This window comes from Molossus molossus, unplaced genomic scaffold, assembly GCF_014108415.1.
Source record: "Molossus molossus isolate mMolMol1 unplaced genomic scaffold, mMolMol1.p scaffold_m16_p_9, whole genome shotgun sequence".
Lineage (NCBI taxonomy): Eukaryota > Metazoa > Chordata > Mammalia > Chiroptera > Molossidae > Molossus > Molossus molossus.
The window spans coordinates 107,597,961-107,621,146 of record NW_023425403.1 but is presented as its reverse complement, the minus strand read 5'-3'; the positions used below and the strand labels follow the sequence as shown (position 1 = coordinate 107,621,146).

At 44.3% G+C, this 23,186-nt stretch overlaps 1 protein-coding gene across 1 annotated transcript in view; it reads left to right on the top strand.

Moving 5' to 3' along the window:
- The window catches only part of DCLK1 (doublecortin like kinase 1), a 361,421-nt gene that overhangs the window by 148,144 nt on the left and 190,091 nt on the right, over positions 1 to 23,186 (top strand). Inside the window, exon 4 of the mRNA XM_036250158.1 lies at positions 18,326 to 18,425. Coding sequence (XP_036106051.1) covers positions 18,326 to 18,425 — 100 coding nt within the window. The remainder of the gene's footprint in view (positions 1 to 18,325; positions 18,426 to 23,186) is intronic.

Genomic DNA, 23,186 nt, shown 5'->3' with positions numbered 1-23,186 from the left:
ATTTTTTTGCATGTAGCTGTCCAATTTTCCCAACACCATTTATTAAAGAGGCTGTCTTTATTCCATTGTATGCTTTTGCCATCTTTGTCAAATATTAATTGAGCATATTGTCTTGGGTCCATTTCTGGGTTTTCTGTTCTTTTCCACTGGTCTATATGCCTGTTCTAGTGCCAGTACCAGGCTGTTTTGATTACAGTAGCTTTGCACTATAACCTGATATCCAGTATTGTGATCCCTCCTACTTTGTTCTTATTTTTCAAGATTGTTGTGGCTATTCGGGGTCGTTTTTGGTTTCATATGAACTTTTGAAGTACTATTTGTTCTAGTTCTGTGAAATATGACATTGGTATTTTAATGGGGATTGCACTGAATCCATAGATTGCTTTGGGCAATATGGACATTTTAATGATGTTAATTCTTCCAGTCCATGAACAAAGTATGTGCTTCCACTTTTTTATATCTTCTTCTATTTCCTTTTTCAATGTCCTGTAGTTTTCTGTGAATAGGTCCTTTACTTCTTTGGTTAAGTTTATTCCTAAGTATCTTAATATTTTTGCCACGATGGTAAATGGGATTTTTGTTGTTGTTGTTCCTTTTTTTGTGAGTTCATCATTTGTGTATAAAAATGCTGTCAATTTCTTGATGTTAATTTTGTATCCTGCTACTTTGCCAAATTAATTTATTAAGTCCAGTAGATTTTTGATGAAGTCAATAGGGTTTTCTATGTATAATATCATGTCATCCATGAATAATGACAGTTTCACTTTCTCCTTTCCAATTTGAATCCCTTTTATTTTTTCTTCATGTTTGATTGCTATGGCTAAGACTTCCAGTCTTATGGAAGTACTATGTTAAATAAGGGTGGCAAAAGTGGGCATCCCGGTCTTGTTCCTTTTCTTAAGGGAAATGCTTTTAGTTTCTGCCCATTGAGTATGATGTTGGCTGTAGGTCTTTCATATATGGTCTTTATTATGTTGAGATATGATTCCTCTATTCCCCCATTGCTGAGCATTTTTATCAGAAGTGGGTGCTGGATTTTGTTGAATGCTCTTTCAGCACTTATTGATATGATCATGTGGTTTTTATTCTTCATTTTGTTTATGTGGTGCATCACATTTATTGATTTGCGAATATTGTACCAGCCTTGCATCCCTGGGATGAATCCCACTTGGTCATGGTGAATAATTGTTTTGATATATTGCTGGATCCGATTTGCTAATATTTTGTTCAGGACATTGGCATCTATGTTCATCAGGGATATTGGCCTGTAGTTTTCTTTCTTTGTAGTGTCTTTTTCTGGTTTTGGAATTAGAATAATGCTGACCTCATAAAACAAATTTGGAAGTCTTCTTTTTTCTTGAATTTTTTGAAATAGTTTGAGGAGAATGGGTGTTAGTTCTTCTTTGAATGCTCAGTAAAACTTTCCAGTGAAGCTCTCTGGGCCTGGGTTTTTGTTTGCTGGGAGGGTCTTGATTACCTCTTCAATTTCCTTAGTTGTTATTGGTCTGCTCAAGTTTTTTATCTCTTCGCGGTCCAGTTTTGGGAGACCATGTGTTACTAGAAATTTTTCCATTTTGCTTAGATTGTCTAATTTATTGCCATATAATTGTTCATAGTATTTGTTAACAATCCTTTGTATTTCTGTGATGTCAGTTGTTACTTCTCTTTCATTTTTGATTTTGTGTATTTGGGTTCTCTCTCTTTGTTTCTTGGTGAGTCTAGCTAAGGGTCCATCAATCTTGTTTATCTTTTTGAAAAACCAGCTCTTTGTTTCATTGATATTTTGAATTGTTTGTTTTGTTTTGTTTGTCTCTGTAATTTATTTCTGCTGTGATCTTTACTATTTCCTTCCTTCTACTTGCTCTGGGGTTTTCTTTTTGTTTGCTTTCTAGTTCTTTAAGTTGTAAGGTTAGATAGTGTATTAGAAATTTTTCTTGCTTCTTGAGGTAGGCCTGTAGTGCTATGAACTTTCCTCTCAGAACTACTTTCGCTGCATCCCATAGATTTTGTGTTGTTGTGTGTTCATTTTCATTGGTTTCCAGGAAGTTTTTAATTTCTTCCTTGATCTCCTTGGCAATCCATTCATTGTTTAATAACATGCTATTTAGCCTCCATGTGTTCAAATGTCTTTGCATGTTCTTGTTGCAGTTGATTTCTAGTTTCATGCCATTGTGATCTGAGAAGATGCTTGATATGATTTCAATCTTCTTGGACTTGTACAGACTTAGTTTGTGTCCTAACATGTGGTCTATCATTGAGAATGTTCCATGTGCACTTGAGAAGAATGTGAATTCTGTAGTTTTGGGGTGTAATTCTCTGTAGATATCTATTAAATCCATTTGGTCTAGTGCTTCATTTAGAGTCTCTGTTTTCTTGCTAATTTTTTGTCTAGAGGATCTATCCAGTGATGTCAGTGGGGTGTTGAAGTCCCCTGCTAATGTTGTATTGCTGTCAATTTCTCATCTGAAGGCCTCCAGAAATTTTTTAACATATTTTGGTGCTCCTATATTGAGTGCATATTTGTTTACCAAGGTTATATCTTCCTGTTGGATAGATCCTTTCAATATTATGTAGTGGCCTTCTTTGTCTCTAATTATGGCCTTCATTTTGAAATCTGTTTTACCAGATATGAGTATTGCTACCCCAGCCTTTTTTTCCTTTCTGTTTGCTTGGAAGATTTTTTTCACTTTCAACCTTTTTGTTCTGAGGCGGGTTTCTTGTAAACAACATATATATGAGTCATGCTTTCTTATCCAATCAGCTACTCTGTGTCTTTTTATCAGATCATTCGATGTATTTACATTTAAGGTGATTATTGTATCTACTTATTTATTGACATTTTTGTTTAGTGTGATTATATATATATTTTTTTCCCATTTCTTCTACTAATTACAGTAGTCCTTTTAACATTTCTTGCAGTGGTGGTTTCGTGCTAATGTATTCCCTTAGCCTTTTTTTTTTTGTTCTGGGAAACTCTTTATTTGACCTTCTATTTGAATGATAGCCTTGCTGGGTAGAGTAGCCTTAGATTCAGATCCTTGTTTTTCATGACCTTGATGACTTCATGCCATTCCCTTCTGGCCTGTAGTGTTTACATTGAGAAGTCAGCTGAGAGCCTTATGGGGATTTCTTTGTTGGTAACCTGTTGCTTATCTCTTGCTGCCTTTAGAATTTTCTCTTTGTCTTTAATTTTTGGCATTTTAATTACTATGTGTCTTGGTGTGGGCTTGTTTGGGTTCTTCTTACTTGGAGCTCTCTGTGCTTCTTGAACTTGAATGCCTTCTTCCTTCACCAAATTAGGGAAGTTTTCTGTCACTATTTCTTCAAATATATTCTCTAACCCTTGCTCATTTTCTTCTTCTTCGGGGACTCCTATGATGTGAATATTATTATGTTTCCAGTTGTCCCACAGTTCTCTTAAGCTGTCTTCCTGTTTTTTCATTGTTTTTTCCCTTTTGGTTTTCTGATTGGTTGATTTTTTCTACCCTGTCTTCTAATTCACTGATCTGGTCCTCAGTTTTCTCTACTCTGCTATTTAGTCCTTCCAATGTGTTCTTTATTTCTGCTATATCATTCTTCATTTCTTTTTGATGGTTTTTTTTATTTTCAATTGGTTGATTTTCAATGTTTTTATGTCTTTTCTCATGGTGTTGATGTCCTTACTCATGCTGTTGAGCTTCCTCTAGATCATGGCTCTGAATTCTAGCTCTGTTAACTTGCTTAACTGCATTTTATTTATCTCATATTCAGTAGAGGTCTCTTGTTCTTTCATTTAGGATTTGTTTCTTTGCTTCACCATTTTGGCTATCTGAGTGGGTTTTGGAGCCTGTCAAAATTTTCCTGTAGCTGTTGGTGTTCTGCTGTTTGTGGCTCCCTTTACTGGGTTTGGATGAGTGTGGAGGGACCCACGTTAAACACCACTGTCAAGTCTTACTTCTCTGGGTAGGAATGGTTCAGTTATGCTCTAGCTTTTTGCCTGGAGGCTATTAGTTGTGGTTACTTGAAGAGCCTTGGGTTCTCAGTTGAATGAAAAACTCCCTCCGGTGTTCAGCGTAAGGGGATTTCCAAAGGGTGGGGCAGAAGCTGGTTGTTAATGAGCCTCAAATTGCATTCCAATGGCCTAACTGGGTGGGGTCGAATTTATGCTGGAGGTGCCGCTGCGTCTCCCCAGAGCCCTGGGAAGCAGTATGATGGCCACCGTCCTGCGTGGCAGCAACTCAGCAAAGGCTTTGAGCGCCCTCCCTGTACCGGAGCTCAAGCTGAGTGGCTGTGGCTATTTTAGCACTCTATCCTGGCTCTCTGCGCCAGGATAGTGGGCTTGGGAGGTTAACCCCGAGGGCACTGCTCACAGCTAAGACCACTGCTGTCCGTGGGCTCTTAGCCCTCTCTCACACCTTCGCCATCCTACCAGGCTTGATTCAGGTTCCCTTGTTATATGGTCCTCACAAGCAGCTTTTCTGTTGCTTTTTCCTGACGATTTGTCTTTATTTTAGTTGTAATTCCAGTTTGGTCCTGGGATATGGCCTGTGTAGCTTCCATTCACTCCACTGCCATTTTGGAATCCTCAGAAACTTCAAAGTTTCATGAGGGGGATGTCCCATGGTGGTGGTGGAGGTGGTGATGGTGGTGGTAGTGGTGGTGGTTGTGGTGGTGATAGTGGTGATGGTGGTGGTGATGGTGATGGTGAAGGTGGTGGTGATGGTGGTGGTGGTGGTGGTGATGGTGATAGTGAAGGTGGTGATGATGGTGGTGGTGGTGGTGCTGATGGTGGTGGTAATGATGGTGGTGATGGTAGTGGTGGTGGTGGTGGTGACAGTGGTGATGATGGTGGTGGTGATGAGGATGGTGGTGGTGGTGGTGATGAGGATGGTGGTGGTGGTGGCAATGGCAGGGTAATTGGGTGGTAGCAGCGGCGATGACGCTGGTTTGAAAAACGTCATTTATTTGAGAAGACTAATTTGAATTGTACACAAAATCCCTTTTAACATCAAGCTATAAATTTTAAGTAGATTAGATATAGAAATATTTAAAGCAACCAACTCCATACTTTAATGTCAAATCACATTTACAAATATTCCTGACAAAAGCATACTTCCACGGCTTGGGAATATCATGACCACGTTTTTACCTACAACCTCAAGTGACAAGCCAGTGCACAAGAACCTAAAAGCCAAAGTGATTGTCTTTATGTTCTTATCTCTCAAATAGATGCTGTTTCTTAGGATTGTGATTTTCTTGTAAAACTTTTGGAAAATGCAGGTTTCCCAAAGCGTTCCTGGGAGGGATCAGTGCAGTGCTTGATTCCGTGGGGCTGGCTTATCGTGGGCCTTGCGCTGGGCTGGGCTCCTGGAAAGCACAAGTGGAGACCAGCATGGTGACAGGCTCGCTGTGTTTGTTGAGTGAGAGTTAACAAGATTGAGTGAGACCAGTTAGTTGCTTTAAGAACAATTTGAACCGTTGGCCCAGAGAAACGATACCTGCAGGCGTCTCCTTGCACAGGCTCTGAGGGTTGCGTTGGGTGCTCTGGGTTTGAAGCCCAACCTTCACACGATTCCTAACTTTACACCCAGGCGACAGATCCCGCTGCCGTCTCTGCTCTGGCTTCCAGAGACTCTTGTGCCCTGTTCCGAGTTCAGTCTGCCCCAACCTGTCCTGTCCATGCTGTTCTCTAGGCTGGTGGTCATCACGGGCCTCTAGGGATGTCACGTCCGTGTCCTTCATCTTGGCTGTCAGTCAGGACCCGACACAAGAACAGAGAACAGATGTTTATAAGTGAATCGACTGGTGTTCGTCCAGGCGTAGTCTGTTCAAGGAGCTTTATGTGAACATTTCTGAGTTCCAGTCAGAGGGGCCGTTGGGGAGCGGTTATGTGATGTTGCAGATCTTTTATTTTTGTTTATCTTTTTTGGTCTGGATTTGGGGATGACTATTCTTTCTTATTTTTTACATTTATCTTTATTGTTGAAAGTAATACATATGTCCCCCTTCCCCCTATTGACCCCTTCTCCCCACCCCGGGCCTTCATCACGCCATCGTATATGTCCATAGGTATGCATATAGTTCTTTGGTCAATCCCTTAACCCCACCCCCTTCCCTCTGAGGTTTGTCAGCCTGTTTTGTGCTTCCATGTCTCTGGATCTGTTTTCTTCGCCAGTTTATTTTGTTGATTAGATTCCACATACAAGTGAGATCATGTGAAACTTGTCTATTTCTCACTGGCTTATTTCACTTAGCGCAATACTCTCCAAGTCCCTCCATGCTGTCTCATAGGGGAAGAGATCCTTCTTTTTTTAAAAAAATTTTTTTATTGATTTTGAGAAAGAGAGAAAGGGAGACAGTGAGAGAGATAGAAACATTGATGAGAGAGAACATCGATTGGCCACCTTCTGCATGCCCCTCACTGGAGATTTGGCCCACAACCTGGGCATGTGTCCTGACTGGTAATCAAACTGGTGACCTCTTGGTGCCTGGGTCGATGCTCAACCACTGAGCCACACTGGCTGGGCAAGAGATCCTTCTTTCTTACAGCTGCATAGTACTCCATTGTGTATATGTACCACTGCTTTTCTATCCATTCGTCTACTGATGGACACTTGGGCTGTTTCCAGATCTTAGCTATTGTAAATAGTGCTGCTACGAACATGGGGGTACATATATTCTTCCTGATTGGTGTTCAGAGATTCTTAGGATGTAATCCCAGAAGTGGGATCACTGGGTCAAATGGCAGCTTCATTTTTAATTTTTTGAGGAAACTCCATACTGTTTTCAACAGTGGCTGCACCAGTCTGAATCAGGGGTTAGTTAATATGACAACAGTTCTTATTTTTAACAATAAAAGAATAAAGTGGCACAGAAAGGCACAGTACCCGGTGCTACTGACTTCGGTTTGCCATGGTCACTGCTGGTAGTTACCTGCCTGTCCATATTTCTGCCTGGCCCTGGCGAGTCCCGCATGTGTGACACCCACCGTGGACAGCCACAACACCTGGCACTGGTAAGGAGAGCTTGAAGCGTTCCTCAGAGTTGTGTGAAGGTAGCATCATTCCCAATGTCACGGTTCAAATGTTAAACAGACAACGAACTCTCAGCACCTTCTCTTCCCATTGTGGCTTTTCTCTCCTCATCTGCTTTTAAGGTTCTGGAGTCGATGGCTTGATATGTCTTGAAATCGTTTGATTTCTTCTTTTTCTCACAATCATAGTCTTTGTTTCTGCTTCACTAGAAACCAAGCCACAATCTCAAATACCTATTTACATGAGTCTTTTCGAAGATCCTCTAAGCAATATCATATAAGTTTACCTCTTTTTTTCACTTTGAAAATAATGACTTGAATCAGGCTAGACCAATCAGCCAGTTGTTGGGCTTGGCTGCCCTTAATCTTGAACATCCATTGAGTGTCTTAGTCCATTAGAGCTGGTATAAGAAAGTACTGCAGACTAAGTGGATTAGAAACAGTGGGAATTTGTTTTCACAGTTCTAGAGGCTGAGAAGTTTAAGATCAAGGCACCTGCAGATCATTGTGTGGTTAGATAGCCAGCTTTTTGCTGTAAACTCACATAGCCGAAGGGCAAAGGAATGTTCTCAGGCTTCTCCTATAAGGACACTGATCCCGTGACCTACCCCTGCTTCCCAGTACCATCGCATCGGGGGTTAGAATGTCAGCATATCAGTTTGGAGGACCCGCCCGACCGTAGCACCTACCTTCAGGGAGCTGATAAGGGTTCGCTTCTGAACTTGTACACTCTCCAAAGAGATGACCGTGTGCCTGTTTCCACTTTCTTGGGCTGTGATTTAATTCCTTATGTGTGCAGAGGACGATACTCTAAAGACGAGGTAGACAACGGCAGCCATGTCTCAGCAGGTGAAATCAAGCGTAATGGGATTGAGTTTGTGTTAACTTGGCAAGAGACCAGAATTAGTAGAAGCCCCTGGAATAAAGCTCTTCTTTCCCAGATCTTGCAAGGATTTTTGGTGTTCTGTTCTTAAATGACAGTCCCAGATGTCTCGAATGACGCCTGACACAGTGCCATGCTGTGCCTTTCTCATGCTAGTTCTTATGTAGCAGCCACTGGCTCTCTGTGGGCAGGCATGTCATGCACACTTTTCAGTGACTCGGGGAATCCTCAGGGGAGTCTGCGAGGTAAGCATTGGCAACCCCATTCACAAAGCAGGAAACAGGCTTGAAGACATTATACAGCTGCCCAAAGTCACACACCTGTTAGGTGGCAGAGCAAAGATGCCTGGTCAGTACTTGGTACTAGAAGGTTACTTTACACCTAAAGAAGGAGGAGGAGAAAGAGGAGGAGAAGGAGAAGGAGGAGAAGAAGAAAGTATTACAAACAAACAAACAAACAAAAACGGGAAACATCCTGCATAACCAACTAAAGACTGAAGAGGAGTCTTCTACCCAAGGATTTACAGAAGAAGCCACATCAAGACTGGTAGGAAGGGTGGGGGCGTGAAGACGGCTCTCCCTGCTCCTGTGGGTGGTTGTTGAGGTTCCAGTGGGATATCTCAGCTGTGGGGGGACACCCCTGGGAAGTATGGGGTCTAAATCCCAAGCTGGGCTCCCCAAACCAGAGCACAGAGCCATAAAATGGTACCCACATAACATCTGGCTGTGAAAGGCAGTAGGGTTCCTGTCCATCAGGGAACGTGCTATCCGCTGAAGATACAGGCACCTTTTTAAAGGGCAACACACACAATTTCATTTGCAGCCACTCGCCCTGGGCTCAGCGGACAGAGGGCAGAGCAGACTAGAATCGCATGAGGAGAGTCTGGGTCTGTGGTTCTGGGGAGAAGGCTTAAGGGACAGCCACTAGGACCCCGAGCTTGGTCATTCTTCTATACAACAGATGCCATCTTTCTGGGTGGAGCACTCCCCTCTCTGTGGTATCCGCCCCACCCTCTGGACGCCCTCTTGCCCCACCCTGTGGAGCTTATGGCCTGCTGAGGAGTTCGCTGGCTTGGCCAGGGTGTAGAGGTCTAAGCAGATTCAGAGGGTGTCAGCGACTGAGTTGAGTGGCTTTGGGGTGGGAGCCATAACCCCAACTTTCCCATGAACCCGACTAGTGCTCCCCCTCACGGGCTGTCTTCCAGAACCCTCTCTGGGCTTCCAGCACACCCACCCGCTGTGCTCGAGGCCACACCTGCTTGACTCCTAGTAGCCTGACTGTTGGTGGCCCCACCCTTCTTGGTCATGGAAAATCCAGGAGAGACTAAGTTGTGGAGCTCCAGGGTAGGGGCCACACCCCCTGTTTCCCCACAGCCTGACCAACAGCTCCCCGTCACAGGACGACCACTTGCCTCGCCCCAGTCACTCACTGTGGACCTGTATCATGCTACACTAGTACCACCAGTGCCTCTTTCGGGGACGAGCCTACCCGGCGGTCAGCAGGCAGAGGCAGGTGGAGGTGGAACTTCGGGCGCCTTGGGACTTTCGCTGACCTGCCCGCAGGCCTGGCGCTGGTAAACGCCAGCCTTGGCGCACAACTTCCCGCATGCTCCCAGGCCCGGCAGAGGCAGCCACAAGCTGTGGATCGCTTGTAGCTCCAAACAAGTTGCCAGGACCAATCACAGGCAGCGTCTGATGTGAGCCTGCACCGGAGCCCCTCCCAAGAGACCCAGTACCACACACCCAGTGATTGGCTTCAGACAACATCAGAGCAGGATCCAATAAGCTTCACAACTGCGTAGCCAAAGGGAGATCTGAGCAGACACCACACCCTGCGGGGTGAATTCTGCTCTGAGTGCTCAGCACCTGTGCAGCAGCTGTAGTCAGGTTGTGCCTCACAGTCAGCCAGCCTGAGGGTCAACCTCACACAAGAATGGACCAGTAGCAATGAAGATGCAATTACCACAGGAGGCCCTACATAACCCACACAAGGGACATTCCTGGAACACTCAGCTCAGGTGATCAAGGAGTCTGCACCACTGGACCGCACAAGACATATACTACATGAGGCCACCCCATGACGACTGGGAGTCATAGCAGATTTATTGAGTACACAGATACAAAGAGACAATCAAAATAAAGAGACAGAGAAACAGACCCCAAATGAAAGAACAAGGAAAAAAATTTCCAGAAAAAGAGCTAAATTAAATGGAGACAAACAATTTATCAGGCATCAAGTTCAAATGAATGTTTATAAGGATGCTCAACAGCATAGAAAAGGACATAAAAACCGTAAAAGAGGACCAGAAAGAAATGAAGAATACAATATCTGAAATGAAGCATACACTGGAAAGAATAAACAGTAGGTTGGATGAAGCAGAGAATCAGAGCAGCAATTTGGAAGACAAGATGAAAAAAGAAAAAGCCTACCCAATAAAAGCAGCAAAAAGAAAAAAAAATTTTTTTAAATGAGGATACTTTAAGGGACCTTTGGGAAAACATAAAGCATAACATTATCTGTATCACAGGGGAACCAGAAGGAGAAGAGAGAGAGCAAGAGATCGAGAACCTATTTGAAGAAATAGTGACCAAAAACTTCCCTAACTCTCCTGGTGAAGGAAAAAGACACACAGGTACAATAAGTGCAGAGAGTCCCCAACAAAATGAAACCAAAGAGACCCACACCAAGACACATCATAATTAAAATGACAAATGTTAAAGACAAAAAGAGAATCTTAAAAGCAGCAAGAAAAGGACAGTTAGTTTTCTACAAGGGAGCTCCCATAAGACTCAGTTGATTTCTTAACAGAAACATTACAGGCCAGAAGGGATTGGCATGAAACATTCAAAGTGGTAAAAGAAAAGGCCTACAACCAAGACTACTTTACCTAGCAAGGCTATCACTTAAAATTGAAGGAGAGCCCAGCCAGTGTGGCTCAGTGGATTGAGCATCAGCCCATGGACTGAGAGGTCCCAGTTCGATTCACAGTCAGGGCACATGCCCAGGTTGAGGGCTTAATCTCTAGTAGAGGGTGTGCAGTAGACAGCCGATCAATGTTTCTCTCTCACATCAATGTTTCTATCTCTTTCTCCCTTCCTCTCTCTAAAAAAATCAATAAAAACATATTAAAAAAAGAAAATGGGGACACAACCCAAAATCAATGGGACATAGCTAAAGTAGTCCTAAGAGGGAAATTCATAGCAATTCAGGCCTATTTCAAGAAACAGGAAAAAGCTCAAATAAATATCTAGCTTTACACTTAAAGGAACTTGAAATGAAACAACAAATCCCAATGTGACTAGAAGGAAGGAAATAATATCAGAGCAGAAATAAATGAAATCTGGAAGAAATGGTTAAATTCCTGGAAACATACAATCTTCCAAAAATAAATCAGGAAGAATCAAAGAATCTGAATAGACACATTACAACTAGTGGAATTGAAGCAGTAATCAAATTCCCAACAAACAAAGTCTGGGACTGGATGGCTGCACAGGTGAGTTTTCCCAAACATTCAAAGAAGAACTGACACCTGTCCTTCTCAAACTATTCCAAATGATTCAAGAGGAAGGAAGACTCCCAAGCTCTATTTATAGCATTATCCTAAATCCAAAACCAGATAAAGAAAGAAAATTATACACCAGTATTGCAGATGAACATAGATGCTGAAGTCCTCAACAAAACACTAGCACAGTGGAACCAGCAGTACTTTAAAAAGATCATACACCATTATCAAGTGGGATTTATTGAAGAAATAAATTGAGGAAGATATAAATAAATGGAAGCATTTACCATATTCATGAATAGAAAGAATTAACATCATAAAATATCAATATTACCCAAAGCCGTCTATAGATTCAGTACAATTCCTATCAAGATACCAGTGGTGCATTTCACAGAACTAGAACAAATACTCCAAAAATGTGCATGGAACCACACAAGACCCCAAATAGCAATAGCAATCTTGAGAAAGAAGAACAAAATTGGAAGAATCATTCTACCTGATGTCAAACTATACTACAAAACCTTAGTAATCAAAACAGCCTGGTATTGGCATATAAGCAGACATATAGAATAATGGAACAGAATAGAGAGCACAGAAATAAACCCATGTTTTATATTCAATTAAAATTTAAAAAGACTAAAATATACAGTGGGGTAAAGAGAGTCTATTCAATAAGTGGTGTTGGGAAAATTGGACAGATACTTGCAAAAAAAGAAAAAGAAACTAGACCACCAACTTACATTACATAGAAGAATAAACTCAAAATGGATAAAAGACTTAAATGTGAGACTCAAAATGATAAAAATCCTAGAAACATAGGCAATAAAATCCTGGACCTTTCTTGTAGCATTATTTTTTCTGATATATTTCCTCAGGCAAGGGAAGTAAAAATAAACAGATAGTTCTATGTGAAACTAAGAGTTTTTGCACAGCAAAGGAAACCATCAACAAAATGAAAAGGCCACCCACTGAATGGGGGAACATATTCACCAGTGATACTTCTGGTAGGGGGTTAGTATCCAAAATTTATAAAGGACTTAGACAACTCAACACCAAAAAAACAAGCAATCCAATTAAAAAGTGGGCAAAGGACCTGAATAAACACTTCTTCAAAGAGTACATGCAGATGGCCAGTAGACCTATGGAAAGGTGCTCAGTGTCACTAATCATCAGAGACATGCAAATTAAAACCACAATGAGATAACACCTTACACCTGTCGGAATGGCTGCCATCAATAAATCAACAAAGGAGAAGTGTTGGAGAGGATGTGAAGAAAAGGGAACTCTTACGCACTGTTGGTGGGAATGCAGACTGGTGCAGCCACTGCGGAAAGCAGTATGAAGTTACCTCAAAAAAATTAAAAATGGAACTGCCTTATGACCCAGCGATTCCAATTCTGGGAATACAGCCAAAGAAATCTGAAACACTAATTTGAAATAATACATGCACCCATATGTTCATTGCAGTGTTATTTACAATAACCAAATTTGGTAGCAGTTCAGGTGCCCATCAATGCATGAGTGGATACAAAAGCGGCGGTACATTTACAAAATGGAATACTACTCAGATATGAAAAAGAAGGAAATCCTACCCTTTGCAACAGCATGGATGGACCTGGAAAGCATTATGCTAAGTGAAATACACCAGTCAGAGAAAGACAATTACCATATGATTTCACTAATATGTGGAATCTAATGAATGAAATAAACTAACAATTAAAATATAAACAGACTCATAGAGAACAGACTGACAGCTGTCAGAGGCGAGGGGTGTTGTGGGATGGGTGAAAAAGGTAAAGAATTTAAGCGAAAATAAACCAAACTCTTAGACAGACAGCAGTGTGATTCCCAGAGAGAAAGGGGGTGGGAGAGGTGTAGGAGGGAATAGGGCTATAAATGGTGAAGGAAAGAGACTTACTTGACTTGGATTGGTGAACACACAATACAGTATACAGATGATGTATTCTAGAACTGTACACCTGAAACCTATATAATTTTATTAAGCAATATGACCCAAATAAATTAAATAAAAATAATAGGATTAGTAATGAAAAACTGGTCATTTAAAATAGGTTGCTATCTACTGAGGTTTGTCTGAGCCCATGGTTGAAGAAAGCATTTCTTGGTCAAAGAGAACGTTTCACCACAGGCCTCCCTACCTGATGTTCGTGTAGACCAGCACCTGAGAACACACCCGAGGCAGGAATACAGTTTCCATTCTGTGATTGTTGTTGTTGCTGTTGTTTCTGATTGACCCATCCAATTAAGTTGCTTGCATTTCAAAAAGAACATTTTCTTTTTTTCATTTCTTTAAGTATCAGCATCTTATTCCAATTTTAGCTACTAGCAAACTCTGAATTTCAACAATATTATCCACTTTTGCAAGAACAAAAGTAATTTGGAGCTTCAAATTTGTGAAAACATCATTTGAGGATCCTTATTTTTCTTTCTCTAATTACTTGAAGAATGTATTCATTTTTTTCTTAATGGCTATATCTTTCTCTGGGCAAGAACCAGCGATTTTTAAAAAAATATGTTTTTAACTGACTTTTCTTTTAAGAGCGAGGGGGAGGAAGAGAGAGAGAGATAGAAACATCGATGTGAGAGAGAAACATCAGCTGGTTTCCTCCTGTTCGCCCCCCACTGGGAATGAGCCTCAACCCTGGCATGTGCCCTGACTGGGAATCAAACTGGGACCTCTCAGGCCATGGGACAGCGCTCAGTCCACTGAGCCACACAGGCTGGGTGAGAACCAGCATTTTTTTAAAAGATATTTTTATCAGAAATTTCTAGCTACAAGAAGAGTTGTAAAATAAGTTGTCATTTGCATAAAAGTTTATCACCAGAGAAATAAAAAGTAATAAAAGAAATAAAAGGTAATTGAAGACTGAATTCTTATGACAACATAACACATTCCTAATATTTGGCTATAAATATGTTGACATATTTTAAAACCAGGAATGTATGGGATTATGTGATCATAGAACGGAAAACTCCACAGTGATTGACTTAAATTATCCTGTGGCATAACAACACTCGGTGCTAAGAGTGGAGAAAAGAAGCCAAGTGTGGAATAAAATTGGAAGAGAAACCTTCTCAAAATGAAGTTTTGGCAGGATGAGGGGACCCATGTGTGCCAAGTTTTAACTGAAAGCTAATTATAATGATCATATTACGAATTGTGCAGAAAAAAGAAAGTTGTTGATTCTGGTGCCTTAGAAAAACAGGTGACTGGGTTTTTTTAAACAGAAGTACAAGCATTCCTTTTTTGGGAAAAAACCCATCTCGCTCAAGTGTGGACAACAGAACTTTTAAGCCTACCCTCTTTAGTGTTAAGAAGAATGAGAAATTATAAATAAGGCTGTTTTAGGGTTTGTTTGTTTTTTTAAAGAAAATTAAAACTGAAAGGATATATCATGCTCAATAATTCCAATAAGTGGACTAAATTTCTTGGCTGTTATTTTTGCATTTGTTTGTAATTTCATGTAAAATAAAAATGTGACGGTAAGATACTTGATTACCTGATGAAGACACAGTGACTGGCTTCGAACAAATGAGGTCCCGGCGCGGAGATATCCCGCGTTCTGTGGGTAGAGGGCGCTCATGTAAAGAAAATATTGCCCTGCAGGCCCCGCTGAGCATCAGCCCAGGTCCCTGACGTCAGCGTCACCATGGAGACCTGGTTACAGTGAGGGGAATGGATTCCACAGTCCTGCTTTGGAAATGTGTAAATAGCAGATGTTTTCACTGCCTTTGTTTGAGGCCCTGACCTTGCAGAGCTAAGCAAACCGGAAGCCAGAGCAGAGGAAGTCCATATTTGTCTCTGGCTGTTTTCTCCCAGGGTGTGTAATGACAAGTTAATGGAAAAGATACCAATTCCGATTTCACGGGAAGGCAGGCAGAACACTGAATATGGCTATTCATTTTTTGTTTTTTTTTTTCAGTCAAAGAACTAATTAAACTGCCTTTAAAATTTTTATTGGACACTTTTTATTATAAACTATAAATGTAAAATAGCTGTGATAACTATTACAGTGGTTTTATTAACTGAAATTTATAATACACAAACATAGAGCTACATGTTTCTGGGTATTTGAGTAGACTTGTTTTCCTGCAGCTTGTAGTTAAGAACGTGCATTTAAATTCTAACTGGCCCGGTTTCAAATTGCTGCTGACCTTCTATTTAACCTGGCTACATTTGTAAATCTGTAAAATAGGGACAGTAATTACATCTAACTATTGCTAAACAGAGTCTGTCTTTTTCATAGCAGGGAGGATTAAATGTCGTAATGTATATAGAACTGTTTATTGCTATATCACACCAGAAGGAATTTCATCTTTTCTTTATATCTTCATCATATAATTCCTGTGGTAAAACCATGTTAGAACTCATGCAGAAACTGATAACTAAGAGAAATTAGGTAATTTAAGAAATACAATGATTATGGCAAATCTGTCTCAGAATCCAGGTATCCTGATCCCCTTTCAAGAGCTTTTTCCATCAATCACATCTGTAATTATAATCAACCATGTTTTTGGAGGTACAGAGGGTATGGCATCATGCTAAGCACCACCAGAGATCAATTCTAATTTTTTTTTTTTTTCCTCACCTGAGGACATTTTTCCATTTTTGTACAGATAGAGTGGGAGGGAGAGAGAGGAAGAGAGAGAGAGAGAGAGAAACATCGATGTGAAAGGGACACATCGAGTGGCTGCCACCCGCACGACCAACCAGGGCCGGGGACAAACTGCAACCGAGGTACATGCCCTTAGCGGGAACCGAACCCGGGTCTCTCCGGACTGCAGGCCAACGCTCTAACCGCTGAGCCAAACTGGCCAGGGCCAGAGATCAATTCTAATGCAGTGAGTAGAATGTTTTTATATGGAGTTAGATTCATGTAATAACCATCGCCGTAGGTCAGAATTGAAAATTGGTAGACTATTAAGCAGTGTGTGCATACACTGAGCACCTGCTGTATGACTGACATGTCCTATGTGTACAGTGTCTTTGCTCACGTGGGAACATTTTGACAGAGGCCAGTTTTCTCGGCAGAATACAGATCTCTGGTTCCCCCAAAACTGAAGGCAGGGACAAGTCCCAAGAGGCCGGAGATAGGCCAGTGGTTCACAGAACCGCGTGTACCCCGGGGCAGGTGAGCCCCCTGCAGCGCCCTTCCCCCTCCTCGTGGGGGAACCTGCTGGAATGGGGACGCCCGAGGGAATGACCACGTCCTCCGCGCTGCGGGGCGTGTGCTCTCTGCTGACCGGCACGTTCGCACGGGCTCCCGCAGGTAAAATGGAGAGGCCTGTGTGGCGTTGGGTTAGGGGACCCCAGCAGACCAAGAAAGCTGGGCGGGGGCGGGGTCGTGGGTACAGAGGTGAACCGGGTGTCGGGTGGAATCAGGGCGCAAGAGCAGTTGAGCAGACCGCAGGGTCTGGAAGCCGGGGGCCTGCTTGTCACCCACGCGTGAGATCGGAGCCCCTGCCGTCGGGGACCCTCGGCCACGGCCTGGATCCTTGCGCGGTCCCCCCAGTCCCCGGAGGTGTGGAGCACGCACAGAGTCAGTACTGACGGCCAGGGTTGTCCCTCACTGGTGCTCAGAGCTTGCCAGCAAACCGTTCTAGAAATTTCATCCTTAAAACGTCAGCCGCGCAATTATTTGGAAGTAAGAGGTTCGTGGGAAAAACTATTGAAACCTGAGTATCAGTGCGCCTGGGGACTTTAAACGGTGCTTCTTTCTCCCGCCCTATTACCGTAAGGCCTCGATGTGTGTGTGTGTGTGGGGGGGGTCACCCAGACGGACAAGGGGCAGACCCGCAGAGAGACCCCACACGAAGCCACCACCGAGGGAGCGAGGGCCCGACAGTAAGTAAGCACGGCCGAAGAAGCTGACGCCCCAGGAAGGGCTGCGCTCAGCCGGCAGGGGAGACGCTGCCCGAGTCCGCCCCCTCCAGTCCGACCGCCTGCCTCTCGGTGCCCGCGGCAGGGTTTGCTCCAGGGGTCACAGGAAGTTAAACCGGGCAGAGATGGGCACCGTTCCCCGCGCCCAGTGTTGGCATGACGCACATCACCAACGAAAGATCACACCGCAGGCTCGGGCCGGAGGGCAGTTACTGGGAAGTGTGCGTGTTGACCACGTTTACTCGAAACATGCATTTAGTTCTCAGTTACTGGAGAACAGTCAGGTGAAGAAACACCAAAAGGTTGTTTTCACGGTTTTCTTCTACGGGACTGCAGGGAGCTGGTGAGTCTTGTCTGGGTATCCAGATCCCAGCAGTAACCCCTTGGCTGGTGCTCCGGTTACAAATGGTTAGTTTGTCTCCACTAGGTGTAGAAGGGGTCTGGAGACATGGTATCCATGTTCTGCAACAGCTTTTTATTCTGTTGTTACTCCTGACAGTGACCATCGTGTGCCTACGATGGCATCAGTCACTGAAAAACACCTTTGTTGCTCACACCATGTGCTGATGTCCATTGCTATCAAGGAATATTATTGTTGCTCACACCATGTGCTGATGTCCATTGCTATCAAGGAATATTATTGTTGCTCACACCATGTGCTGATGTCCCTTGCTATCAAGGAATATTACATTCAGGAGAAAAAAGGGGCTGCTCCCTTCCCACAGGCCGCTGCCTTCGCTCTTATGAAAATACAGGGCTCCTACCTCCGAGCCCACTGATCTATCAAGTCATAAATGTGACAGTTCCTGGCTCTATTTCCCGTACCCCGTCTTCCTGCACAGCGGCATGGGAACATGTTTCTTACTAGTACCAGATGCCGGGGACCTGGCTTTGAAACTCCCGGGGAGGAGCTGCCCCGCTGCTGGCATTCGGCAGGAAGGGGCTCCATGCAGATGTTGACTTGCCGCATTGTTGTAATTGCTGTTCTGCTAACCTCTTGCTGAGTGCCATGCTTTTCTCTTGTAGGTGATGTGCCTTCAGGACTTTTTTGGTGACGATGACATTTTTATTGCATGTGGACCAGAGAAGTTCCGTTACCAGGATGATTTCTTGCTAGATGAAAGTGGTAAGGAAAAAAAAAAGTTCAAAACCAGGGGAAATTTGAGGCAGCCTTCCAAAATGAGCCGCGCCAGGCCAAGATTATGTCAATTCGAAAGCTACCAAATCACTTTCAGATCCTCGCCCGGTGTCTTTTCCATATCTCCAATTTCTTTGATTTTTTTTTTTTTTTATATATAGAAAACAGATGAAATGATCATTGGAAAGGTTAAATCATTTAGAAGGGTAAATGACCAATGGCTAATTTATAACCATTTAATAACTAAATGGGTGTTCTATAAAAAATCATGGTGTGGATTTCTACATTTTAAAATTGTATATTTTCCTCAAAATTTATACTTGAGAGACGGTGTAATCGTAAAATTATGGAGTGTGTTTCAACGCCCAGCTGCCAGGTGACCTTCCTTATTCGTAACTGGGGAAGCGTCCTGGAGTCCCCTTCCTTTTTGTAACACTTCAGAGTTTGATATCATTGTCATCTGTGGGGACTAAAAAGAGCAGTGTAGCTTCTTCCCATTAAAAATGAAAATGGGAAACAGGAACAGTTGCTGCACAGGGCGAAACGTCATAGGAAATGAATATCACAGGTTGTGGCTGAAGAATGGGGGCGGGGTGTGTACAAATATGCACACACTATAAATCATCTCGGAATCTTAACAGCATGCCGGGGAAAGTTATTAAAGAGGCCTTTCCGTGATGATATTACTTCTAATTTAATCGGGGAAATAGTACGTACTCTTTGACAGCTCAAACTCTAGCGAGTTGGAAATAACGTCTGAGGTGAAAGAACGTTTTGCCTGGATAAATGCAGATGAAACAATGAGTGAGCTATTGGCAGAATGGATGGGAAACATTTGAGCACCAACATCATAGGACAAGCAATGTGATAGGATATTTCTGCTCCAAAATGATGCTGTGTATTCCTGTAGACTATCTGGATTGCATGCACATATACATGTCAGTTACAGGCAGGTCAACTGACGGTAATTATTTTACCATTTCCAAAAGACTTAGAATGTGTCGGGAGGGATAAGAATGTGAAACATTACCCCTTTATTATAAAAGCATCAACTGCCCCCCAAAAGTATGTATAGATGTATCATTTGAAAGATTGAAGTTATTTTAGTTCAAAAATTTTAGCAGGAAGAGAGGTTTGATCCCTCTTTCCTTCTAAAGAAGTTGTTGGGTATTTTCCCCTAATGTTCTGTCTTTATCTCCAATAAGCATACCCTTTGGGGCAAAGATGTAGGCAAATATGTTACGGATAGAGAGTCTGGGGGCAGGGCCTCTCCCCACCCCCCTTCTGCGGTGACTTTGTCATTGAGGAGACCAGGTAAGTGCCAGGGGCCGGGCAGAAGAGCTGACAGCGTAGTTTTAAAAAATAAAACAAACTGCCTTGCCTTTCCATGTAAAGAGAGTAGCTGCTTCTAACAGAAGGGCCTGAGAGACCAGACACAGTCTGAAATGCAAGTCTCACGTGCGGCTTTGAGGTAGACAACAGCCTGCTGACGGGAACTGGAGCCCAGCTTGGTCTCCTGTCGGAATTCCCCTGAAGTCCGCAGGCGCCCAGTCTCCCGGACGCCAGGTGGACCCACTGGGTGCAGCCTGGGCTGCCCCCTCCTGGCGAGGCCTCTGATGGCAGGGTCCTGCCCGCCTGCTCCTGTTTGCCTCCTAGGTGGGCGGCAGGCCCCCAGCAAGTGCACTAGAAAACTCCAGGTAATCCCCATGCTGGCCCCTTAGCACCCTTTCTCATGAAAAGGGTGCACACAGATCGTCCTCTCTCGTCTGTCTCTCCCTGTCTCTGCCTCCACCTCTCTCTGTCTCTCCCTGTCTCTGCCTCCACCTCTCTCAGTCTCTCCCTCTCTCTGTCCGTCTCCCCCTCCGCCTGCCCGCACGGCAGTGTGCATCACCGCCTTGAGACAGCTCGCCCGTCAGGTGTGGTTTGGCCTTGGCAGGCCCACTTCAAACTGTTTTAAAGAGAAAGTGAGAACTTCACATCCTTTTCCCTGATGAATACACTCTAACCGTGTCTCGATGTGAAGTACATTTGCTGAGTAACAGTGTTCTCCCGGATCCTAAAATAAACATGTGGATTGGGGAGTAGGGGGGAGAGTCTAAATTGAGATTTCATTTCCTGGGATGAACTCAACCCTGAGACTAAATTCACACATTGACAACTGCCGTTTTCCTGTTGCTTGTACAGCATGTTCCGGTGCTAATGTATTAAAATGTTAATCTTTTTACAAGTGCTCTGAGCATGATTTGGCCCAGCTCATCTGAACCTGCTAAGTGGGTCTTGCACACTGAGGTGTGTGGCCTGTCCCACGGCAGCGCCCTGACAGGGTGTCCGTCACACACAGACATCTTCAAAATTAATACTTACCCAGGACTGTGCTCCACTGGATGGTGCCAAGAGGTGGCCTTTGGCCTCAGGCAACACTTTCATCTTTTTTCCAAATGAGCTTGCCCCCAGTGTGCTCAGAATTAGCACTAATACACCCCTCCCCCCATTACTGTTCTTAGGGCCTTTCCAGAGAGGAATTTCACCATTAGAGATGTTTTTCTTGGGCTACAACACTGGAGCCAGATCAGTATTAGAAACTGTGAGGCACCTTCTCCTCCCCTAAGTGTTCACATGGAGAAAACAGCCTTCCTGTTTCCTGCTCTAACAGAACCGTCTTCCAATGTGGTCATCAGGGAGGGAGTCTCGGCCCCTTTGAAAGGGAGGGTGCCACGCGGCAGAGATGGCCGGTGGCCAGCGGCCCTTCCCTCCTCCTTGACGGGGAGCTGGGCATGGTTTTGCTTCTATATGGATGATAAGATGACAAATTTGTGATTTGTTGCCATTAAAAAGTGACAGGATTTTGTTGAGAAATGCCTGCCCCACACCTGGGATCAGGATGCTGACTCCTTGGGGTTCAGTCTGTCCCAGGATGTCTCCTTTTGTCCCCACTCCTGCCCCCCAGCCTCAGCACCCCCAGACTTGCTTGGCCAATTTCTCTGCCTCCTCACCTCACCCCTGTCACCTGCTCAGGAGTCTAAGTGTCTGTCATCTCTTGTCTTCGGTTCTAACCAATTCCTTAGTGCTCCTGATTCTGGTGTTAATAGGCGTGACTTGAAACGCACACGTTTGCTTCTGGATGAGTTGCTGAGGGCTGGTGGAAAAAACTCCCACTCCCCGGGGGCTTAAAACAACAGGAGTCCATCCTCCGGCAGATCTGGAGGCTCAAAGCCCAAAATCAAGGTACGAGAGACACTGTGCTGCCACCAAAGGCCCTAAGAAGAACCCTCCGTACCCCCTCCTAGCTTCCTGGTCTGCAGCAGCCTTGGGCTCCCTGGGCACCGAACGTCGCTGCGGTCTCTGCTTTTGTCTCCATGAGGCCTTTGCGGTGTGTCCAAATCCGCCTCTTTGTAGGACTCCCGGTACTGAATCCAGGCCACCCTAGTCCGGAGACCTGTTAGATGGGCCCATGAGGTGCTGGAGGACCTGTTAGATGGGCCCATGAGGGGCTGGAGGACCTGGTAGATGGGCCCGTGAGGGGCTGGAGGACCTGGTAGATGGGCCCGTGAGGTGCTGGAGGACCTGGTAGATGGGCCCGTGAGGTGCTGGAGGACCAGGTAGATGGGCCCATGAGGGGCTGGAGGACCTGGTAGATGGGCCCGTGAGGTGCTGGAGGACCTGGTAGATGGGCCCATGAGGGGCTGGAGGACCTGGTAGATGGGCCCGTGAGGTGCTGGAGGACCTGGTAGATGGGCCCATGAGGTGCTGGAGGACCTGATAGATGGGCCCGTGAGGTGCTGGAGGACCTGGTAGATGGGCCCGTGAGGTGCTGGAGGACCTGGTAGATGGGCCCGTGAGGGGCTGGAGGAGACCTGGTAGATGGGCCCGTGAGGTGCTGGAGAACCTGGTAGATGGGCCCGTGAGGTGCTGGAGGACCTGGTAGATGGGCCCGTGAGGTGCTGGAGGACCTGGTAGATGGGCCCGTGAGGGGCTGGAGGAGACCTGGTAGATGGGCCCGTGAGGTGCTGGAGGACCTGGTACATGGGCCCATGATGTCTCCGGAGGGAGGGTTGTTTGTCCAGTGAGAGTCACACACTGGGCTCTGCTGTGGGTTCTGTACGTAGCATGGTTAGAAATGCCCACTCACGATGTTGGTGGTGTTTGGAGGCCGTCACCTAGGGGGAAACTGATACGGCAGAAGACAAGACAGGGGTCCACTAGGATTTTTAACAGGAAAGGTTGTTTCTGAGAAGATAACATTGAGTTGGTACAAAAGTAATGCTCTGGGGGTTTTTATTTTCTAAAAAACGCCAGCTCTGCAAAGTCGGTTATCCGCAATGTGCTTTGACGGTAGCACATATGAAAATCGTCTTATTTCATGGCAGGTTTATCATGAGAAATGGGAGAAGAAATTTCAATCATTGAACTCACATGATGTTTTTGTAAGTTTGTGACATTGATGCTTCTAAAGTCATGGAAGTGAAGACTGCACTGAGACTCAGTGCTGCTGTGTATGTGTCCACGTGTGTGCATGTGCATGTGTGTGCGTGTGTGCATGTGTGTGCACAGTGTCTTTTCTCTGCAGAATGTAGTCCAGCTTCTCTCTGAACCACACCGGTCCCTCTGAGTACGGGTCCTTCCTGTGTTGCAGGAGAAATCAGGGGGTCAGATTTCCCCAACACTCGTGGGCGTGGGGTTCTGGTGGTATCTTTAGAAAATGAGTTTTCTAAAACGCACATGGGAGAATGAACGGTTTTCGTTGGAGTT